The 24,921-nt window shown below is 40.2% G+C and overlaps 1 protein-coding gene across 1 annotated transcript; it reads left to right on the top strand.

Annotated features, from left to right (window-relative positions):
• Positions 1–782: 782 nt before the first annotated feature.
• Positions 783–14,531, top strand: GIMD1 (GIMAP family P-loop NTPase domain containing 1; the record flags this gene model as incomplete). Its single annotated transcript, XM_081112291.1, has 2 exons — positions 783–1,202; positions 14,271–14,531. 2 exons carry the CDS (start codon positions 783–785, stop codon positions 14,529–14,531), a joined length of 681 nt encoding a protein of 226 aa, XP_080968417.1.
• Positions 14,532–24,921: the final 10,390 nt, after the last annotated feature.

The following is a 24,921-nucleotide window of genomic DNA, read 5'->3' as shown; positions in this document are numbered from 1 at the left end:
CTTTGATTGGTTGAACAGTCGACCGGTCACTGGACGATCGGACACAGCATATTAGGCTTTTATTATATAGGATATTCTAACAGAAATTATAAGTCATTCTCATTTTCATCAGGATGTCACCTGGTTGCAACAAAAGTAAACAGAAACAGGTTTTCTTTAACATTATTCATGTTTCATAGGAGAGAAGCAGTCAGGAAGTTAGGAAAGATGATTTCTTGCAGATGCCACTTGTGTATTCAAGCAGTGGGAAGGTGGGGAGGTGGGAAGGTGGGGGGCATTGTTTAAAATGCAAGAAGGGGGGTTTCTTCCACTGTTGTGTTTCTACTTCTCCTCCAAGAGTGAATAATTTTCAAATACTGCTGCTAGCTTTGAACTTCGGAACTTCAGTACCCATTCCTAAACCAACTCACTTACCACATTGATGAGTTAATATGGTTTACATTATTATGTCATCTAGTGGTTTGTTTGTTTTTCTCATTGTCCTATAATTCTTGCTTCCTCTTCCTTTCCTTATCTATATTTGACTTCTCTCTCCTCTTCCATTGGAAACTACTAATATTATTTCAATCTTCCCTCCTCACTGGGGTGTGTCCACTTTGGTGAATCACTCCTGCACCCTTTAGTCACTATGAATGAGAGTAAGCAAATTAAAGGTAATGCTTGGAGTGCTCTGGACATTGCATTACTTTAGGCTATAGAAAAATTGTTAATATTAACAATGTCCTAATTATTCGGGCCGGGTAAGAAGCTTTAGATGGGTGAACATAGAGTCCTACCTGCTTATGCTAAGCTTTTGGTTACTCATAGCCATGACGGACTCCAACAAGATGATCATCAACTTGGCCCTCTTCGGCATGACTCAGAGTGGAAAAAGTTCTGCTGGCAACATTCTTCTAGGAAGCACTGACTTCCACAGCAGCTTTGCTCCATGTTCTGTGACCGGAGAGTGTAGTCTGGGCCGCAGTTGTCACCTCCATGGCTTCATGCGTCGAGGGGGGCAAGAGGTAACCCTGCAGGTCCGGGTGCTGGACACTCCAGGTTATCCGCACAGCAAGCTGAGCAAGGCACGTGTGAAACAGGAGGTGAAAGAGGCCCTGGAACATCACTTTGGGCAAGAGGGTCTCCATCTTGCACTGCTGGTCCAGAGAGCAGACGTGCCTCTCTGCGGACAGGAGGCATCTCCCTCAGTCCAGATGATCCAGGTAATACATGGAGGCAATTATGAAGCAGCGCTCTCTCTCTCATTCTCTCTCTCTCTCTCTCTCTCTCTCTCTCTCTCTCTCTCTCTCTCTCTCTCTCGAGCATGCCCCATGCCTTTCTCCCTCTCTTTCCCTGAAGCATGTTCTCTTTGCCTTTCTTTTCTGTAAGCTCCAAGGGCCTTTCTTGTGCCTCTGTAACTCATGCTCTGAGCCCACACAGCTCAGCTGGCTCACCTTTTCTACATCTATGACTTTATAAATAAACTTTCTCTTATAATTTGAATAAAAACTGTTTAAAAGAGTAGTGTAAAGCAAATTTAAAACAAGTCATTTAAAACAAGTGCTGGAATTTAGTCAGTTATAGGGCATTGAAAAAAAAAGAGAGATATTAAACTTTAGAGGCTAACTAGGCCTCAAACCCCTAAGAACTATACAGCTGAATAAGCTTGTTAATGTGGACCCCAGACTCTCTCCATCAGAATCAACGGGGCTCCTTGTTGAAAGTGCAGATTCATCCAAACCCCTTTGAAACAAAATCTCAAAAGTGGAGCTTATATAACTGTACTTGCATAAACTTTCAATATATTTCTTTTTTAAATTAATCTTTATTGTTGAGATTATTACAGATGTCCCTCTTTTTTCCTCCCATAGCTCCCCTCCACCCAGTTCCCACCCCACCCCAGACCCTCACCACCCTATTGTCTGTGTTCATAGGTAATGCATACATGCATATAAGATCTTTGTCTAATCTCTTCCCACACCCCCACCCCACTCCCTTCCCTCTGAGAATCATCAGTCTGTTCCATTTCCATGTCTCTGATTCTATTCCATTCAGCAGTTAATTCTGTTCATCAGATTTTTTATTCATTTGATTTTTAGATTCACTTGTTGATAGATATGTATTTATTGTCACTTTGTTGTTCATATTTTTTATCTTTACCTTTTTCTTCCTCTTCCTCTTCTTAAAGAATACACTTTAGCATTTTATATAATACTGGTTTGGTGGTGATGTACTCTTTTAGCTTTTTCTTATCTGTGAAGCTCTTTATCTGACCTTCAATTCTGAATGATAGCTTTGCTGGGTAGAGTAATCTTGGTTGTAGGTTCTTGCTATTCATCACTTTGAATATTTCTTGCCACTCCCTTCTGGCCTGCATAGTTTCTGTTGAGAAATCAGCTGACAGTCATATGGACACTCCCTTGTAGGTAACTATCTGTGTTTCTCTTGCTGCTTTTGAGATTCTCTCTTTGTCTTTTGCTCTTGGCATTTTAATTATGATGTGTCTTGGTGTGGTCCTCTTTGGATTCCTTTTGTTTGGGGTTCTCTGCACTTCCTGGACTTGTAAGTCTATTTCTTTCACCAGGTAGGGGACATTTTCTGTCATTATTTCTTCAAATAGGTTTTCAATATCTTGCTCTCTCTCTTCTTCTGGCACCCCCATAATTCAGATGTTGGTTCACTTGAAGTTGTCCCAGAGGCTCCTTACACTATCTTCATTTTTGGGATTCTTTTTTCTTTTTTCTCTTCTGGTTGGGTGTTTTTTGCTTTCTCAAATCATTGATTTGATTCTCAGGATCTTCTAGTCTACTGTTGAATCCATGTATATTATTCTTTATTTCAGTCAGTGTATGCTTAATTTCTGACTGGTCCTTTCCCATTTTTTTTTTTTTTTTTTTTTGGCATTCTCACTAAGATCCTTGAAAGTCTCACTAAATTTCTCAGCGGTTTCTAGAAGATTCTTGATTAACCTTATAATTGTGGTTTTGAACTCTATATCCAGTAGTTTGCTTTCTTCCATCTCTTTCATTAGTGACATGTTTTTTTGTCTCCACATTTTGGTTGTTTTCCTATGTTTGTTTCTATGTATTGGGTAGCTGCTAAGTCTCTTTGAGTTGATAGAGTGGACTTGTGTAGTAGGTGTCCTATAGGGCCCAGTGGCTAGGTCTCACCAATCACCCAAGATGGACACTCTTGGTGCACCCCTTTGTGGGCTGTGTGCACAGTTTTGTTGTAGTTGAACCTTGATTGCTGTTGGTGTTATTGGGAGGAATTGACCTCCAGGCCAATTGGCTGCAACTATGGGAGAGCTGCTATGCAGGAGACACCCCTATGGAGCAAGACTTGCTTCAGTGGGGTTTTGGTGCTCACTGAATCTGCCCCTTGAGTGTGTCACTTATGGATGTGAAGAATTGTAATCTGGTATGGTCTCAAACTGACCACTGGTAAACTGGCTCTTGGGTCTCCAGGGAGGTGCAAAGTCAGCCACTGCCTGGGGCCACCCAGCAGAAGCTACAGAGAAATCTGCAGATTCAACTTCTTTGTATCGGGTTTGGAAGTGCCCTGATGAGGCCTAGCTGTGAAGCAAGGCAGGCTGGTGCTGGAGCAGGTTTTGGGGACTTTTATTGAAAGGTTTTGAGCTCCCTGATGCAGCTGCAGCTTGTTTGACAGGTTTTTAGGCCGAGAAAGGACAGACCATTCATATGCAAAAGCTGCTACACACAGATTGGGTGGGGTTGTAAATTGGGTAGGGCAGAGTCTCAAGGAATCACTAGGGCAGAGCAAACAAAAATGGCTACCAGTCAGCCCTGCACAAGGAGGTCCCAGCACAAGAACAATAACCACTCTGAGCACCTTCATCTGGAAGAAAGCTGCCCCCACATTCCTGCCCCAATGCCAGACAGTCCAGTTTCTCCCCATATGTGTCTGGGTCCCCCAGAGCCTCACCCGGCATTGGAGTTCAGAGGAAGTAGGAGCTTGTAAATTCAGTTTGTGGTGTTGGCCTTTTTTTTTTATTTATTGATTGATTGATTTTAGAGAGGAAGGAAGAGGTAGAGAGAGATAAAAACATCAGTGATGAGAGAGAATCATTGATTGGCTGCCTCCTGCACGCCCCCCACTGGAGACTGAGCCCGCAACCTGGGCATGTGCCCTTGGCCAGAATCAAACCCGGTACCCTTCAGTCCGCAGGCCGATGCTCTATCCACTGACCCACACTGGCTAGGGCGGTGCTGGCCTTTTAAGAGAAGCAGCTGGGTCTCCAGCAGCCTGTGTGTCACTCAGCCCCAATCCACTGGTTTTTACAGTCCGTAGTTCTTATGGCCTGTAGGGATTTCTTTCCCCAGCTATGGGACCCTAAGCTGGGGGTCTGGTCTGGGGCTGGAACTCCTTGCTCCTCCAGGTGGCCTCCAAAGAGGTGATCTCCCTCCTGATTAAAAAAGCAGCACACCCAGGTGCCAAACCAGCCCTTTCCATGCTTCCACACCTCCTACCAGTCTCAATGTGCTTTCTTCTTTACTTCTCTACTTGTAGTACTTCCACTCAGCTAGCATTCCCATGGTTCTGGATGATAGTTGTTCTGTATTTTAGTTGTAATTTTGATGTGGTTGTGGGAGGCAGCAAGTACAAGCATTTACCTCTGCTGCCATCTTGGTTCTCTCCATATATTTCTTAAAAATGGTTAAGTTTCAGAACTACTGAACTAAAATACTGAGTTGCATCCATATAAAATCTAGGAGACTAGCAGTTAGAGTTCACCAATAAATTGGTATTCATTCACTCATTCATTGAACACTATTAATAATGGCACAGATCATAATGATTGGTGAGTAATATATGAGACTTTTCATCAAAAAAGCTTAGAGTCTGGAAGAAACAAATAAACAAGTATAAGGCAATGCATTAAGTGCCGAAGTAGTGTAATGTATGACTAGGGGAAAAGGAGACTCCACTGAGACTTACATCGTGGTAAATATTCAGGAGAGATCTATACTCTAGTTACGGGACAGAAATCAGGAATTTTAGATACTTTGGTTGCCTCGTAATCGGTAGGGTCAGTCAGAAACCGCCCCATTCCAGCCTTGAGGAGACCAAGGGGACCTCAGGGGGAACATGAATGGCATGTGCCACGCTTGCCTTGTGGTCCTTGTTTGTTCATCCTAATATTTAAAAAGCCAGGGGCCATCATGACCTAAATGACTGAATGGGGGACAGAACAAGAGGCTGCACGGGGCGACCAGGCCGGTGGGGGCGGGGCAGTGAGGGATGACAAAATGACTGGGCCCTGGGCCCCAGCTGGGGTGCAGTGGTGGGAGGGAGCTCTGGGCCCTGGCCGGGGCATGGTGGAACTCTGGGTCTCCCACGATCGGGAGTGTGGCCGGCCTTCAAACCCGGGGCCCAGAGCTCCCTATCACCACCGTGCTCCAGCCAGTGCTAAGAGCTCCCTCCCACTGGGGCGCAGTGGCGGAAGAAGGCTCTGGGCCCTGGCCAGGGTGCGGCGGAACTCTAGGTCTCCTGCAATCGGGGGTGTGGCTGGCCTTCAAACCCGGGGCCCAGAGCTCCTGTCACTGCCGTGCTCCAGCCAGGGCTCAGAGCTCCCTTCTGCTGCCATGCCCCAGCAGGGGGAGCAGTTAGGAGTGACCCAGCTGGCAGGGGGGGCAGTGAGGGGCAAACAGGCTGGTGGGGAGGCAGCAATTAGGGGAGACCAGCCTGGCAGGGGGGGCAGCTGGGGGTAACCAGGCCAGCTGGGAGACAGGGGTGACCAGGCCGGCAGCAGGGGGTAGTTAGGGGCAACCAGGCCGGGGGGGGGGGGGGGGGACAGTTGAGGGCGACCAGGCTGGAAGGGGGGCAGTAAGGAGCAATCAGGCCAGCAGGCAGGTAAGTGTAAGTTAGGAGCCAGCGGTCCAGGATTGTGAGACAGATGCCCAACTGGCAGTGGGACATCCCCTGAGGGGACCCGGGTTGGAGAGGGTGTAGGCTAGGCTGAGGGGAACCCCCCCTCCCATACACGAATTTTGTGCACCGGACCTCTAGTTTATTATAAGCTACTAAGGTGGAGGCTTATTCAGCCAGGCTAGGAAAGGGTCTTGGGGGAGGGGAGAGGACCTGGGTATGGCCACAGCTCTCTGTTCTCTGTGAGCTGATTGAGTTGATAGAATGGCCTTGTGTAGTAGGTGTCCTATAGGGCCCATTGGCTCGGTCTCTCCAAGCACCATGGACACTCTGGTGCACCCCTTTGTGGGCTGTGTGCACAGTTTTGTTGTAGTTGAACCTTGATTGCTGTTGCCCGATGTACAAAATTCGTGCAAGGTCATGGCCCTTGCAGCCACGGCAGCTGCCTCTGCTTCCGCCCGCTCAGCCACGTCTTTGTCCAGAATGTCATCTGAAAGGTCACCTGGTCTAATTAGCATATTACGATTTTATTATTATAGATATGTGCAAGGCCCAGGTACAATCAACAATTACTGGAAACTGCTCATTGAACTGCTCCATTCTATTCAATTTATTGATTCTCTGATCTGGGACTACTGAAATTTAACTGCTGGACTTGACTAGAATTACTCAGTAGCTTTGTGAAGTCACTGAACTCCGAGAGCTCATCTCTACTGGAAGCTCCACAGGTAAAGTACACAGAGAATAGAGAGCAGACATTTTTTATTCAAGAAAAATTTGTATAAATGCTGCTCTTCTTTTGGTCCATCTCTGATCATGCTGATATAGGCTCTGTTACACTTAGAAAGAGAGTACACTTTGCTTTAAAGGAAGACTTTTCCCCAGTAACTAGTAAAGGCATAAGATTGTTTTAAATCACAGACACACATTTTACTTTTTAGTAACTGTGCATGTTTCTAAAAAATGTCCATATGTGTAATCACAAGAAACTAGCGGGCAAAATTAGGGTGACAAGAGAATAAAAAATAATCCTCATCATCCAATTCCTGAAAAATCAAGATCGGGCTGTACAAAAGCAAATAAAAAGAGATGATTGCAATTAAGAAACATTGTGGAATCTAAGCCAATCTACCTCTCCCAAACTATTAAAACCTGCATTTAAAGCATCCATTTCTGGTGAGAATTTAAGGGGGGGGGGGACCTGTGGTTTTCCATCAGTGTAATTTTCAGAATTTTTTTAAAACTATTGTTTTTATTGCCCTAGCTGGTTTGGCTCAGTGGGTAGAGCGTTGGCCTGCGGACTGAAGGGTCCCAGGTTCGATTCCGGTCAAGGGCATGTACCTTGGTTGCGGGCACATCCCCAGTAGTGAGTGTGCAAGAGGCAGCTGATCAATGTTTCTCTCCCATTGATGTTTCTAACTCTCTATCCCTCTCCCTTCCTCTCTGTTAAAAAAAAATCAATAAAATATATTTTAAAATAAATAAATAAATAAATATGTTTTTATTGATTTTAGAGAAAGGAAGAAGGAGAGATAGAAACACCAATGATGAGAGAATTATTGATCGGCTGTCTCCTGTATGTTCCCTGCTGGGGATCAAGCCCACAACTAGGGCATGTGCCCTGACCTGAATCAAACCGTGACCTCCTGGTTCATAGGTCAACACTCAATCACTGAGCCGTACCAGTCGGGCATGAAACAGTTTTTAAAGTTCATTTAAAGCTGCTATTAAATAAGCATTTAGATTGAGCTATAGATGGGTGTAATTCAATAAATTCAGTAAATGCATAAACAAATATTTCTCAAAACTAACCTGACTCTCTCCATATGTCTTCAAATTATTCTCTATGCTAGTCTTATGCTGAGCCACAAAGGGTATTTAAAAGACATATATTTTGAAAATAGATTTATTTTCCAGTTTTGAGATATAGAAGAATATTACAATCCCCTAATTTTTTTTTATAAAAGTAAATTTGATTCATAATTATCTCCTATCTTTTTAAGTGGTATTTGGTATACGGCCTTCTCTTATGGCTGCCTTCCTTAAGTTAATGTCCAATCAGAAGTTAAAGATGGGCTAGGGCCAAACTCAGATCTATAATAATTTTTTCAAGAATATATACATTCTCTCCCAGGAGAACTCTGCTGTCAAGACTTAGTATCCAATCCCAGGGGTTTCCCCGCTTTGCTTTCTCCTGCCTCTCTAGTCTATCACCAGTGGATTTCATGTAACCCACCTACGTCCCTTCCTTTGATTACAATGTATAAATAGATGTAACGGAGCATTCTCTCAATTCACTGAGGTTCTGCTTCCAAGCATATGTTGACAGTTTGGCTCAAATAAACTCACAACAATTCTTAAAAAAAAAATAGAGAGAGAGAGAGAGAGAGAGAGAGAGAGAGAGACTTGGTAATCCTGAGGGGCCCACGACCCCCAGGAGGCATTGCAGCCCTATTTTGGGCTTCCACCATGATCTTCCGTGGAAGGTCGCCCAAGCACAGGCTGATTGTTTATGACCTTCTTCCTGAAGGTGACTCAGATACTGGTGGCAGCCATCTGGATGTGCTCACAGGCTGGGAGCAGCTGCAGAATGTCTGAATATTCAACAGGACCAGCAGCTGTTAGGAAGGCACAAGGAGTTGTTACGGTCCTCCCGTTGCAGACACACCCTGGATTGTTTTATTGTTCAGGCTGATGAAAAATGGGAAACAGAACATCTGCCATCAGCCTTTACTGTTGCCTGCCCTGGAAGGTGTCTTAAGGCCAATGCCAGAGAAGTGCCCTCTTCTTCCCTGTAACTCCCTGTGGTCTCTTTACATGTCTATCTCAATTTGTGCTCCAATATTTTACAGATGCATTATAGGCTTCCAGCTGTGATAACTGAAACATTTCCCTTCATAATCCTTTTTTCTTTATTTATGTTAGGCCTTTCTTAATTTACAGTAAAAAGGTAGCAATGACAGTGAGTCATCTACCAAAACTTGGGAAATAAAGAAAATGATTCTTTTAAATATTATTTGAATATCATTTGAATGTTAAACACACACGTACACACACACACACACACACACACAATGGATCAGAGCAGATGTAGTAAAGTCACCTTAAGGAAAGTGCTAGCGTGCAGCAAACGGTAAGAAACTGAATCCATGAATTGACTACAACCATATTCTTTCCACTGTCATGGTATCATGTATTATTTTTGTACATAATCAGGCTTTAAACATTTATTTTTATTTAGAATGAACATGACTGTTAATGTTATAGGTGGATATGTATACAAAAGGCTGAGAAAGGCCAATGCAGGACCTGAAAATACTAAGCAAAGATCATCAGCATAGGTTTTTTGATGGAATTTAGTTGGAAAATAAGCCTTATTATAATTCTGGGTATATGGCTATAAATGGTACTAAGACTTTCTTGGCTTCAGTTTCTCATTTATAAAATGGAGATAATTTTACCTGTGTTAAAGAGTTCTGAGGCTCATATTTGATAAATGCAATATGCTCAGCATTGTGCCTGAATTATACAGTAGGTTCGCTGAAAATTAGTATTACTGTTATTGTTTTTATTGTTATCATCACTACTCAGATTGTGATGGGTACCATTCAAACTAACTAGTAGATATGAGCAACACATTTTAGAGGTAAAGAACATGGATTCTGAAGTAAGTTATACCTGTGCACAAGTTCCTACTTAGTTATTTACTTGCTTTGTGACCTTGGGCAAGTAACTTCTCTAACCTTCCATCTCTTTATTGATAGATTGGGAAAGATAATAGTGTCTGCTGCAGTACTTTTGGGATAATGTCATACTCACAATAGCAAATGGCAAGTATACAATAAATATTAGCTGTGGTCATTCTGATTGTATTGTTGCAATTTGTCTTGTTCTAAAATTGGGAGATTTTTTGTAGCCGCCTTTGGGATTATCTTGCTAGGCTACAAAAGAAAGTAAGAGTGAAATCAAATTTACATGGCCCTGATTTATAACTATAAGAACTTCCTTATTAATTTAGAAAAAAGAAAACATGGGAAGAAAAATTGACTGGCTTATTAAGGAAAAACTGAAAAGCCCCAATGTCATGGGAAGGACGTGGGCCTGGCAGTCCAGGGACCTTTGTTACAGCCCAGACCTGCCAACAATCAGCTACATTGCTTTGGCCAAGCCATTAACAACGCAACCTCAATATCATCATCTGTGAATAAGGCAATTTGGACAGATATTTCTAAAGTTGACAATTCTCTGAATTTGATCTAACGAGGTCTTTTCATTCAACTTTGGCTCTTTGAGAAGGAAAATGTAGTGCTTTAAGTGGGGTGAGAGTAACAGAACAGCATAAAATATAAAAAAATGGTCCTTATTGTCTTCTTTTTCATGATAATTTTTTTCTCAGTTGATGTAATAGTTGGCTTTTTAAAAAGTTTCCCCCTAAAAAGTCCAGATGCTATGATTTCATCAACCACAAACAAATGGGGCAGGGCTGGTGAGGTCCTGGGAAATGAATATAATTCCTGGAAAACAAAGTCTATATCCTAACTAGTTGTCCCACAAGGACTAGATGGACTCTCCTACCCATTAAGCACTCTGAAACAAAACAAATTCACAATTGATTGTAAATTTTCCATCTAGCTTAGTACTCTATTTAAATTATTAACACCAGATAACTTACATCAACTTATCTTGCTCTTGGATTTTCAAGTAAGGTATCAATCAACTGTGATTATTCTTTCTCTGGGTCCATAGAGAACACTTTTGGCCACTAACATGTTGACTATACACCAAACGACACTACTTTCAAATATTCAACTATTTCCTGGCCAAAAATCAATCTAAAGATTATAAGCTAAATCAACCATTCTCTTCTATTTTTGGCAGTTATTCACAAATACAATTTCTCTCACAGTTCAGGATATGAATATATTTTCATAAATAATTAGCTACATGTGAAAACTTCCCAAAAGCTAAATACATGGACTCGTAAGTGATATTGAACTCACAAATCTATTCTCCCGATTGAAAGACAACCATGTCCTCAGCTTCCAGCCCTTTCGGCATGCGCCTCTGTACCTCTGCATTTTACTTCCGCACCTCCTCTGAGTCTCAGTGTGCTTTTCTCTTTCCTTCTAGTTGTAGAATTTCCACTAAGCCAGCCTTCCTGTGGTTCTGGATGATGTCCGTTTTGTCTTTTAGTTGTGTTTTTGAAGTGGTTGTTCGAGACAGCAATTTCCGGTGTTTACCTATGCTGCCATCTTGGTTTCCCTCATTAATTTTTTTAAGCCACTTGTATTAATTTGCTAGGGCTACCATAACTAAGTACCATTGACTGAGTGGCTGAAGCTACAGAAATTTTTCTCTCAGTTCTGGAGGCTGGAATTCTAAAATAGATGTTAGCAGGGTTAGTTCCTTCTAAGGACTGTGAGTAAAAGATCTGTCCAAGGAGTCTCTCTTTGGCTTATGAATGACTGTCCTTATGTTCACCTGGTGAAATCCCTATATTCATGTCTTTGCCCAAATTTCTCTGGTTTAGAAGGACACCAAATCACAATGGATTAGAAGCCCATCATATGGCCTTATGTTAACTAATTACAAATGCAAGAACCCCACTTCCAAATAGAGTCACATTCTGAGGTTCTGGAGGTTAGAATTTCAATATATGAGACACAATTCAACTCATAACACCAGCTTTTATTTTGTTTTATCTGACTCCTCTCCCATGAGAAATGTACTGAATAAATGACAAACTCTGAAGAGGTCTGCTAATTTTGCTGTGTCATTGTTAAAATGTGCTACTGGCATTACATGTATACTTAAATTTACACAAGAACTATGTTCTTTAAAAGTTGGGCTAATCAAAGTTTTGCTAATTTATGTTTTTAAAAGGCATATACGAATATGCCAATTAAAGTAGTACTTTGAAAAATCCTTATGTAAACTTTAGAATCTTTCTGTTAAAAATAATTATTCTCTTGTACTGATCTTGAAACTTCAATTCAGATTTTCTTGAAAGCAGGGCATTTTTAAACTAGAAATTATTCTATGGTGAAGACAAATTCTGAACAGATATGAGGAAAAATTTTGGACCTTTAGGCAAATCCATGATAATGAACTACAGAACAAACGAGAAGTTTTACCAGAAAGTATAATTATGTGTACCAAAGTTTAAGCTTCAAAAATTTAGACTAAATAAATAAAGAAAACACTAAACCTTATATTTGAGATGATGGTGCTGGTCCAAATTCCAAATTAATTCAAAATATATTATATTAGAGTTCACAATGTGTTAGAGGCTTTGATTTATATATAAAGACATAGACCTTGTCTTCAAAGAGCTCATAGTCAAGTTATAAAGATGTGTAAATAAATAGCTCTGATAAAAGTCAACCTGTATTAGGAGTAACCATGGACTCAAGATGTTTCTAATTTTAAAATATTGTCCCAAAATTCCTGTATTTTCACATTAAATTTATATGTCCTGATTCTTCCTTCCTCTCTCCCTCCTCTTTTCCCTCCTTCCTTCCTTTCTTCCTTCCTTCTTACCTCCTTCCCTCTCTCCTTTTCTTCTTTCACTATAGTCATTTTTTCATATTATAAATACTAGTCCTATATTTGTTATATACATTGAAGTTTCCCAAATTGTCTTTTGATTTTTTCAAGATTTTTTTTTAAACCAGAGTTTGTACTAATACTTCTCTATGGGTTTGTATTCTCTAAGCATCAATTTCTCTGTATCATAATGGAGATAATTATAGTATTTCTCACAGAACAGCACATTTTCAAAAGAGCTCATGTGCTTATAATAATATCTGGCATAAATATTAGGTGATCTCCCCTCTTCTGATTATTAGAGATCTTCTGTTTTTATTCCTAAGCATTTTCTATTTTTTCTGGCTATTACAAACTATAGCTGCTTTGGAAATATTTTGATAATGAGAGTGTTTGGAATGGCAGGAATGTTATTTTACTGTCATATTGTCATGATTTCATATAACTGAAAATATTCAAAAAAGTTAAATTGTTATTTCTAGATGCCTTTCATATTGCATGAACAATTTGCCACATGCTGTTCCTTCTGCTTATTTTCACTAATCAAACAAGAATTTATTACATAACCAACTTCCACAGATTACTAAACAAAGGAACACCATTCTTCAGTGTTTTTCAAACACATTAGAGGAAGTCATCTGATAAATTGTGTTTGATTATAGGCATGTGAAGTGAAGAGGATGAGAATCACAGCAACATTTTGTAGTTGTTCCAAATTACCAAATGTATTTTGATCTTAGCTTTTCCATGACATGTAACCAGATTATGTAATTGTAAATCCTTAAAAACATTTTTAGCTATGATAATAACACAATTAAACAACAATAACAACAACAAAAATACGGCAATTTCCTTGGCCAGGATACATTGACTGAAAGGAATTCAATGGTTCTAATAGATTTAGGTAGATAGGCAAATATAAATGATTGCTGAATGTTGTAAATGTAAATACAGTAGTCCTTCTTACCCCTGGGGGATATGCTCCAAGACCCCCAGTGAATACCTGAAACCATAGAGGATACCAAACCCTATACATACTATTTTTTCCTATACATACCTATGACAAAATTTAATTTGTAAATTAGGTACAGTAAAAATGAACAATAATAAAATAGAACAATTATAATATACTGTAATAAAAATTAATGTGAATGTGGTCTCTCTTTCTCTCTTAATTATCATATTGTACTGTACTCGCCCTTCTTCTGATGATGATGATGTGACATGATACAATGCCTACATGATGACATGAAGTGAAGTGAATGGTGTAGATCTTTTTGGACCAGGATTGCCTGGGGGTAACCAAAACTGCAAAAAGTGCAACCACAAGTAAGAGGGGACAGCTATGTATCAGCTGCAGCATTGGTAATATGCAGTTTTGAGGATGTGTATACATAAATTATAACAGTAAAATAAAATAGAGAACTAAAGCCATTTAATTTATTTTTAAAAATATTTTCTTGATTTTTAGAGAGAGAGGGAGAAAGGGAGAGAGAGAAACATAGATTGGCTGCTTCCTGCACACTGCCTACTAGGATGGAGCCCACAACCTGGGCATGTGTCGTGTCTGGGAATCGAACCAGTGACCTCTTGGTTCATGGGTTGAAGCTCAACCACTGAACCACTCCAGCTGGGCAAAATAAAGCCTTCATTTTTTACAAAGCCCACACCTCTCTCTCCATTTGCTTACATTATCTGACCCCTTCTTCACTTCCCATTACATATATCAACATTTAGAAACATAATGATATACATGGATATTTGTTGATTATATATGTTGGACCATAACAAACTCCTTTGTTCGTTTCTGATAAATATAGTCCAAGGAAAATAACCATTTAACTTCTCTCTTTCAGGAGCTTCTGGGACATGCTTGGAAGAATTATACTGCCATTCTTTTCACCCATGCAGAAAAAATAGAAGAGGCTGGGTTCAATGAAGCTGAATATTTACACGAGGCCTCTGATACATTGCTGACCCTACTAAACGCTGTTCAGCACAGATATATTTTCCAGCATAAAAAAGGAACCTCGCTTAATGAACAAAGAATAAAAATCTTAGAAAAGATAATGGAATTTATAAGAGAAAATAGCTACCAAGTTCTTACCTTTAAATAACATTTAGATAAAAGGAAAAGAACACTGGGTTTTAATACCAGAAACTTGGTTTCAAAAGGGTCTTTGTTAGAATGGATGTGGACCATGAGAATGCCAATATCCTGACAGTGAAGGTGTACACTGGTATACACACTATGGAAATTACCCAAATGTTCATCAACAGTAGCATGGATAAGCAAATACTGGTATTTCACACAATAACATGTTATATGGTAATGGGAATGAATGAACTGCATGTAACAGTATCAATGAATTGCCTAAACATAATGCTGAAAGCAAGAAGCCAAACAAACTCCATAAGTGTTGTCACAAACTTGATTTTCAATATTTGAGTACCTTTTTCATATATTCTTGTCTTTGATTGGTGTTTTCATCTTACACACCTATTGCTAACAACAATTTGATCAATGTAAAGTCATATCTTACTGTTACCTTAATGTCCATTTCCCAGACTACTACTGAATTGAAGTATTTTTTTTATAAGCATGTTGGTCATTAGATTTGCTCTTCTATGAATTGCCTCTTCATATTTATTGTACTTTTTCTATTGGATTACTTCTCACAAAGATTCTGTGTTTAACCAAAACTTTAGAAAGGCTCCTGAAACTTCTCCAGGCCCATCTGTGCCTTGTAAAATCTAGTTTTAGCAAGAACCAGGCTGCTTAAACTAAGTCAGTTTAACAAGAATCCTCTACCTTCTTTTTTGGATTGGATTTCTCATCCTATATTATCCCCCTGGTGATGTTGGATCACCCTTGCTTGTCTGCGGCAAAGATCCTATTAGGTTGATGTGGCCAGATTCCCCTGACCCTTGGTGCTTCCTCTTGGTAACTGTCCATCCACAGATCCCCACCCCTGCTACTTGGCTATAAATTCCCACTTCCCATACTGGGCCCAATCTCTCTCCCCACTGTAAAATCCCATTGTGGTTCCTATATCTATCTTGGTATTACCATCAGGTCTGCCTTACCAACTTTAACAGTGCCACTGGATATATTTTTCTTGAACACCTCTTGCTTGGCAAATTGGAAGAGCTCTATCTAATCTAATAAAAGACAAACATGCAAATTGACCTTACCTTCACTACGTCTTAAGTGACGCCCACCAGCCAATCAGAGTGACTATATGCAAATTAACCCAACCAAGATGATGACCAGCAGCCACGGAGCTGGAGTGAGCAGGAGGCTTGGTTGCTCCAGTGATGGAGGAAGCCAAGCTTCCCGCATGGCATGGCCAGCTCTGAGCTACACTGAAGGCAACAAAGTTTCAATTATAGAAGATAAATAAACCCCAGATACCTGCTTTCAGCCGGTTGTGGCCACGGAACTGGAGCGAGCAGGAAGCCAAGCTTCCCGCCTGCCGTGGCCGGCTCTGAGCTCCACTGAAGGCAATAAAGTTTCAATTATAGAAGGTAAATAAATAAGAGAATTAAAAAACAAATAAATAAAGGAGAGGCTGGGAACTTTCATCACTGGGTGGCTTGGGCAGTCTGAAAACAACCATCAGCCCCTCACCCAGGTTGGCCAGACACCCAAGCGCGACCCCCCACCCTGATCCGGGACACCCTTCAGGGCAAACCAGCCAGCCCCCACCCGTGCACCAGGCCTCTATCCTATATAATAAAAGGGTAATATGTAAACTGACCCTAACAGCAGAAAGACTGGGAATGACTGGTCACTGTGACACACACTGACCACTAGGGGGCAGACACTCAATGCAGGAGCTGCCCCCTGGTGGTCAGGGTGCTCCCACAGGGGGAGCTCTGCCCAGCCACAAGCCAGGCTGATGGCTGCCAGTACAGCAGTGGTGGTGGGAGCCTCTCCTGCCTCCTCAGCAGCACTAAGGATGTCAGACTGCAGTTTAGGCCTGCTCCCCGCTGGCAAGTGGACTTCCCCTGAGGGCTACCGGGCTGCCAGAGGGATGTCTGATTGCCATCTTAGGTCCAATCCCCCGGGGAGCGGGCCTAAGCCAGCAGGTGGTCATCCCCTGAGGGGTCCCAGGCTGCGAGAGGGCACAGGCTGGGCTGACGGACCCCCCGCCCCCTCAGTGCACAAATTTTTGTGCACTGGGCCTCTAATATTATAGATAATTGTCCTCTATCTGCCCTTCATGATGCATTTTTTTCAATTCTATTACTTATCCTTTAACTTCGTTTATAGTAACTTGTGTCAAATTAAATTTGTAAATTTTCATCTAGTCATATATTTCTATGTACATGATATGAGGTAGGATTTTAGTTTCATTTCCCTTCAGATATGTAATCAATTATATTTGCTTTACTTATTAAATAATCCATCCATTTCCTACTTATAAAAGGTAGTCTGAAATAGGCACATGGAGATATATATCCTTTATTTCTGATCTATTATGGATTCTTAATTATTTGCCATTATCAATTTTATTTATAGTACTGTCAATATCAGAATAATTAAAATAATTGTATATCAATGCTTGATATCTAAAAGACCAAGTTTCCCTTGTTTTTATTTTTTGAAAATATTTTCTGGCTACTCTTAGGCATTCATTCATATTTTCAGATCTTTTTTCCTAATTTCAAAAAAAATCTGTTTTTGTGGCTGTTTTTATGACAAATGACGTTTTGTGATATTAAATGCCCCCTTGCAAACATACAGGATATTTCTCCATTTTAGTTTATTATTTATTTTATGTTACTATAATTCTTGCATTTCTTTTTCTTAGTTTTGACTTGATAAAGTTTCTATTATTTTCATTTTTCTTCTTGATAATTTGGAAGTTCTCATACCCATTAAAGATTATTCCCTTGCTCCTGAATTCAGAACCAAGAATATACTTCTCTACTACTGTTTGATAACAAGGTAACTACTATTTCTTTAACCAAGAACTTTCATTCCCCACTGCATCATCCATTAACTATGAAAATATGATCCTTAGAACACTTTCATCTCGATTTTTCTCCTTCCCCTGCCCCCCCTAGGGAAGAAGTCTTTGGAATGCTTTTCCTTTCCCCATATTACCAGATTTTGCTAAGATATTTAATTAAATTATTTGACTTCCCCTTACAGATTGCCCCTTCTGTTTCAAAAGTCCTCTTTTTTACCATTTACATGGTAGTTTATCATTAGCTCTTTTACCTTAATATATAAAATTAGGAAGTCCATTCCTCAATAGTTTTCTCTTCATCTCCCCCATCTTTTGTTATCTTTTTGGTTAATGTATTTTCCTAATATCCTCTGAATTCAAGTATAGTAAAATTCTAGTACAGTATCCAAAACTTATTAAATTTCAGATATGCTCTTTGATGCACCATTATGCAACAGCAATCTAGCTCCTCAAAGTAATCAGCATCATGGATGCAGGGAAATAATTTGTTAGTTGGTAATGGAATAGTTGAATCATAAGAACAGTGATGAAATGACATGAACATCTGTGCTGTGCTCCACCTGAAGCTGTTGTCAGCTTTTGCTGAACAACAGTGTATCCATTTAATAAATTCACTACTATTGGAGATAATTACAACTTGCAACAAAAGACCCATGTGACCAGAACCAGCTCTAGGTAAAAATAAATGTTCAGGAAGTTCATCTTTGGTATCCTGCCTTCAGAGTCTACAATTTGCAATCTTTCCTCCAGATGTCCAATCTGTATGCTGTTCTTAACTAGAAGACAAAAAAAATCTCTACTAAATTTTATATTTGACTTTGAGTGGTAGGCACACAATGCAATGTCCAGATCAAGTATCAAGTATAGAAATGTATACTTGAAACCTATATAATCTTATTAACCAATGTCACCCAATAAATTTAATAAAAAGAAAATAAAAACATTGAAAAACCAACTAACAAACAAACAAATTTTATATTTGAAAGTGTTTTGAATATTTTAGAGAACTAGAAGACAGCACATGATATTTTTGTGCAGCTGGGGTTAGAGTCTCATTAAGTACATATCATCTTAGGGTATTATTAACTCACTCCTAATACTTACCAGGTCTGATCCTTACCTCAATTAGCAATCTCAGATTTTCTTTTTTTTTTAGTTATGTTTATCTACACTCTGCCTTATTTAAACAGAAAATTTTCTTAGATTTTTCTGTTCTATTGATTTCAGAAATATCAAAGTTATTTTACAAATGGCTGTTATTTAATGTTAATACTGGCATTGCTTATTCTTAGACTTTTTTTAAAAAAAAATTTTAAGAGAAAGTTATCCTTTCACATGAAAAATTAAGGTTTTTAAAAAGTTACTCCTATCAAAATCACTCTCTTTAGCTAAAGTTATCACAAGTGACTTTTAGTTTGCATTTTTCATTAATCTTTTACAAAGAGAAATCAAATTGTGGTGTTGATTCTGGATGATTCATGCACCATTCTTTCCAAATTCCCCAGGTGTGAAAAGTTGAGTGGTGTTTTAAATTAACAAGTATCAGCCAAATATGTAATCTTAGACCTAAAAAGTTAAGTGGTTGCATATATTGAGAGCATTTCTCTACTAGGATATATAATATTCTAATGAAGCAATTTACAAAAGCAAATGTAAAACTTTGTCAGAGCAGCCTTGATATGAAGGGTCAGCACATAAACTCCACAGTAGAAATGAGATTTAGGAATTTCTATTTGAACAATTCCATAGGCATCATGTAACAGTGAGAAAGGCAAGAAAAGTAGCCCCTTCATTAGAAAAAATTTTTCTTTTTTCTTGCAAGTATTAAGTCCCTGGCTTGTTTCTGCTGCTGTTAGCATTTTAGCCTGCCAGATAGGAAATGATGTTAATGAAGACATAAAATAACACACACATATTTTACTCAAAATCCAGAGAATTGGGTATAGTGTGTGTTAGAAGAGGGGTGGGAATATGGCACAAGGGAAAAAACAAGGGAATACATAAGGGTTAAAAAAATACAATATACAGTAATTCACACTCTGAAAATTGCATATGGCTTACTTTCAAACTAACAATTATTTCATTGTTCAAGGTCCTTTATCCCAATTTTCGAAGTTATACTCCTATGAATTATCTTGCTAACATTTATCTGAAGGAAAAACCGTAACTGTAAAAAGTGCAATAAGCAAGAATGTATAAGTCACTAACTCTTTTCCATACCAACAAATTGGTATTTGAAGATCCAGTTTTGTAGAGGCATACTAGCCATCAGTAACCACAGACAGTCCTCGGGTTACATCGGTCTCAACGTACATCGTTTCGTGGTTATGTCCCCAGCTCCAATTTATTTATAAAAAAAAAAAAAAGTTCCGTCATTTTGATGTATGTACATATGTGCTTTATGTTTTTTATTATTTATTTACCACAAGTAAGGGTCAGGAATTGATATCTTTTACATTTTTTTTTTCACTTCATTATTGCTGTGTATGTGCTCCATGTGTGTGACGGAGGTGCTTATGTAGGTGGGTTCCAACTTACAGCGAAAATCACGTTATGTCGCGCCACAGGAATGGATCTCTGACATTAACCCAAGGACCTACTGTATCCTTCTTTTCATTATTATTACAAACTAGAGGCCTGGAACATGAATTCATGCAAGGGTGGAGTTCCTAGGCCTCGCTGGTGATCAGGGCCAATCAGGTCTGGGTCAATTGGGTGGAGGGCCAATTGGGGCCTGCTGGCCAGGGGGACAGGGTGTGGGAGGTTAGCCACCAGCCCCAAAAAGGAAGCCAGCCCTTGGCCCCCCTGGAAAAGGGGCTGCGTCCACCACGACCCACCTCTGGTTCCCAGTCCCAGCTCAGGGCCCGAAGGCCCCAGTGGGGTCAGGAGAGGAGGTGATAGTTGGTGGGCCGGGCACGGAAGGAATGGACGCTGGACACCGATGCCACCAGCTGGCTGCAGGGGTTTGGCTGTGGGAGCATACTGACCACCAGGGGGCAGTTCCTGCATTGAGCATCTGCCACCTGGTGGTCAGTGTGCTCATAGCGACTGGTCAACCAGACATTCTGGTCGTTTGGTCCTAATAGTCACTTAGGCTTATATATATATATATATATATATATATATATATATATATATATATATATACATACTAGAGGCCCGGTGCACAAAAATTTGTGCACTGGGGGGGTGGGGGGGAGGGGTTCGTCAGCACAGCCTGTGCCCTCTCGCAGTCTGGGACCCCTCAGGGGATGACCACCTGCTGGCTTAGGCCCACTCCCTGGGGGATTGGGCCTAAGATGGCAATCAGACATCCCTCTGGCAGCCCGGTAGCCCTCAGGGGAAGTCCACTTGCCAGCGGGGAGCAGGCCTAAACTGCAGTCTGACATCCTTAGTGCTGCTGAGGAAGCAGGAGAGGCTCCCACCACCACTGCTGTACTGGCAGCCATCAGCCTGGCTTGTGGCTGAGCATAGCTCCTCCCATGTGAGAGCGCCCTGACCACCAGGGAGCAGCTCCTGCATTGAGCGTCTGCCCCCTAGTGGTCAGTGGGTGTCATAGTGACCAGTCATTCCCAGTCTTTCTGCTGTTACGGTCAGTTTGCATATTACCCCTTTACTATATAGGATAGAGGCCTGGTGCATGGGTGGGGGCTGGCTGGTTTGCCCTGAAGGGTGTCTCGGATCAGGGTGGGGGGGTCCCGCTTGGGTGCCTGGCCAGCCTGGGTGAGGGGGCTGATGGCTGTTTGCAGCTGGTCACACCTCCTTCAGGGTGGGGGTCCCCACTGGGGTGCCTGGCCAGTCTGGGTGAGGGGCTGAGGGCCGTTTTCAGGCTGGCGGGTGACTGAAGCTCCAAAACTCTCCTTTTTTTTCTTTTTTATTCTGGGATTTATTTACCTTCTGTGGCTGTCACTGGAGCTGAGAGACGGCTTTAGCTCTGAGGCTCGGTTCCAGCTCTGAGACCTCAGCTGCTGAAAGCAGGTATCTGGGTTTGTTTGGCTTCTATAATTGAAACACTGTTGCAACTCCAGCTCTGAGGCCCGGCTGGCTGAAAGCAGGTTTCTGGGGTTTGTTTAGCTTCTATAATTGCAACATTGTTTCTTAGAGTGCAAGCTCAGAGCCCAGCAGTGGCAGGCAGGGAACACTGGCTTCTTCCTTCACTGGAGCAAGCAAGCCTCCTGTTCGCTTCAGCTGCCTGGCTGCTGGCCGCCATCTTGGTTGGCAGTTAATTTGCATATGAGTAGCCAATGGGAAGCATGTCGGAGGTACAGTTAATTACCATGTTTGTCTATTATTAGATAGGATATATAGATTTCAGGGTTGTTATCCAAGTAGGACTGCAAATACGGTATTAACTGTAAAGAGTTGTTCCTGGTTAAAATATCTGCCTATCTATCATTTATCTATCTATCTATCTATCTATCTATCTATCTATCTATTATCTATAAATAACTTAGTGCCTTCCCTCATAGGTTGGGATGAATTGTTATTACAGGAACAGTGCCCTCAACAGTACACAATTCAAAGAATCAAGGCATGTGCCTCTTTAAAAAGGCAACTGCTGCCAGCAGCAACAGCCTGGTTTTGCCAAGTAATTCTTCCTAAGAACTTCAGCAGCAAAAAACAAACAAACAAACAAACAAAAAACCCAACAACAAAAACCTGATCAATTCTCTTTGTAATGACTTCCAAGAATGTTTAATGATTTCATGACTTCCCGGAGAATCCCTTAAATATTCCACTAAAGAAGCTACCATACTCTCCTTACATGAACTACTAGAGCTTAGGTTTTCTTTTTATCACTATTTTTCCCCACAGTTTAAACAAAAGTTTAACTTTTCATTCACAGAAAAGAAACCATGTGACTAACAGACATGGAACCAAGTGTATTGTAATGGAGAAGAACACCGAATTAGCAAGAATTAGAAGATCTAGGGTCAGCTAATTTTATCTTAGCACAGGCATTTATTTAACTTTTCTGTTGATTCTTTGGGGTAAAATGGCTGGTGCACCTCTAGGGAATTAAGAAATTGGTAAGGCTTGTGAAAGTATTTTATTAGCTATAAAGCATTAAATATCTTTTTAATAAATAATATTTACTGTTTTTAAGTTTCTTTTTTTAAATACATTTTATTGAGTTTTTTACAGAGAGGAAGGGAGAGGGATACAGAGTTAGAAACATTGATGAGAGAGAAACATCGATTAGCTGCCTCGTGCACACCCCCCACTGGGGATGTGCCCGCAACCAAGGTACATGCCCTTGACTGGAATTGAACCTGGGACCCTTCAGTCCGCAGGCCGACACTCTATCTACTGAGCCAAACCAGTTAGGGCAGCATTAAATATCTTAATACTTATAAAATAAAATTCGTGTCACTAGACAGATATTAATATATCACCCTAACTTTTGTGAGGAAAGGGCATAGTTATTTCTTAACTAAATATTTGAAGAGCAAAGCTTCCTCCACAAGAAAGCAAGTTGAGTTACTTAAGGTTAAGTAACTAGTTTTTATTTTGTACCATGTTAATAAAGTTAGTTTTCACACCATTGCACAGCACTTATAACCAGGACTTTTGTCACAATTTAGGTAGCTAAAGTACATAGTTCATATTGTTCACTTTTGATATTTTTACATTTTAAAGGTACAATATATAACTTCCCTGGAAAATTGAGGAGGTATACTTATACTCCTTTAATGCCCCTATTATAAGCAATAAGGAGGTGCTCCCACACCCACCAAAAACTTGAAAATATGAGTGCTTCTATTTGTGTTAAACACAACAGTTAAAAAATACTGTCTTGTTAGTCTAAAAAAAATACAAATCTATTTTAGACTTTTATCAATATTAAACCAGCGAAAGAACATCAATGAATAGGGCTGGCTGGCATCTAAAGGTCTAAAAAATGAATTTCGGTGGGAGTGCAGAGAAAGTTTTAGTAATGAACATCTCTATCAAGGAAGAGATATTACATCTGGTGTACAGGAACCATCAGGTCTGCTGGTAAAGACAGGGTCACAACCTATATGTAATATTCCTTAAGACACTCTGTTTAATTTATGTACACCAAGTAATCTCCACAAGAACTCAACTTCTCGCCCTAACCAGTTTGGTTCAGTGGATAGAGCATCGGCCTGTGGACTGAAGGGTCCCAGGTTCCATTCCAGTCAAGGACATGTACCTTGGTTGTGGGCACATCCCCAGTAGGGAGTGTGCAGGAGGCAGCTGATCAATGTGTCTCTCTCATCGGTTTCTAACTCTCTATCCCTCTCCTTCCTCTCTGTAAAAAAAATCAATAAAATATATTTTTTTAAAAAATAACTCAATTTCTCAAGAAATGTTTCCAAAACACTTGTTTCTGGAGAACATCACTATCATAAACTCGTATCAACATAATGTGCATCTATTATATTACTGGCATTGTTTTAAGTACTCTAGGGATACTAACTTACACAATCTTCACAACTCTACGAGGTAAATATGTTATTATTTATATCCATGCTACACATGAGGGAAGTAAGGTATATAGAGGCTGAACAATTAATATAGAGGCAGTTAAGTTGTAGAGCTAGGAATCAAAACCAGGTAATCTGGCCTCAAAACCAGTAATACTAGGCTCCATGGATTTCTCATCATCTTGGGGCCTGAAATGCTAAGGCTCAGACACTGGGACTTGGTTAAACTCATTAATGTTGTTCTACGAGGCCCTATCCATACCTTCTAGCTTTTTTTTTGTTTTGTTTTTTAATATATCTTTTACTTATTTTAGAGAATCATTGATTGGCTGCCTCCTGTACGCCTCCTACTGGGGATCGTGCCCCAAACCTGGGCATGTGCCCTTGATGGGTATCGAAACAGGGACCTTTCAGTCCACAGGCTAACCCTCTATCCACTAATCAAAACTGGCTAGGGCCATACCTTCTATTCTGATGACATGTTTCCAATTAAACTTCCATAAATTACTTTGAATATTTTGTAAATAGTCTAAATGGGAATTTACATTATCTTAAAAAAGTGACACCAATCTGTTTGATGGGCTTAGAAACAAGGCAGAAAAAAATGTTTCCAATGTTTATATTAAAATCAACATGTCCTGAAAATGACTCATCTCAAAATAATAAAATAAAATACATGGAATTTGTAAATATAAGAAAAGTTAGTACTTCCAATATTCATGTATGATAGTGGGCCAACCTGGATGAGAAAGTATTGGGGTAAGGTCAGATTTGTTCTGGTTTAGTTTGCAACATAGAAACAGATGTCAAGAGGCACTAACTGTTTAGCCTGTGACTAACACTATGTCCTACTGTTAAAACCATTTTTTGTTGTTGATTCTATAAGAGCTCACCAATCATTTTTTTGTTGTTGATTCCATAAGAGCTCTCTCATCCCAACAATACAAATAAAACAAAATTAAGTTTTCTTTAAAAATCAAGACTGAGCCCTAACCGGTTTGGCTCAGTGGATAGAGTGTCGGCCTGCGGCCTGAAGGGTCCCAGGTTCGATTCCAGTCAAGGGCATGTACCTTGGT

This window comes from Myotis nattereri, assembly GCF_964212035.1.
Source record: "Myotis nattereri genome assembly, chromosome: 1".
In the NCBI taxonomy this organism is placed as follows: domain Eukaryota; kingdom Metazoa; phylum Chordata; class Mammalia; order Chiroptera; family Vespertilionidae; genus Myotis; species Myotis nattereri.
Note: the sequence above shows the minus strand (reverse complement) of the source record. Positions and strands in the feature narration are given on the sequence as shown.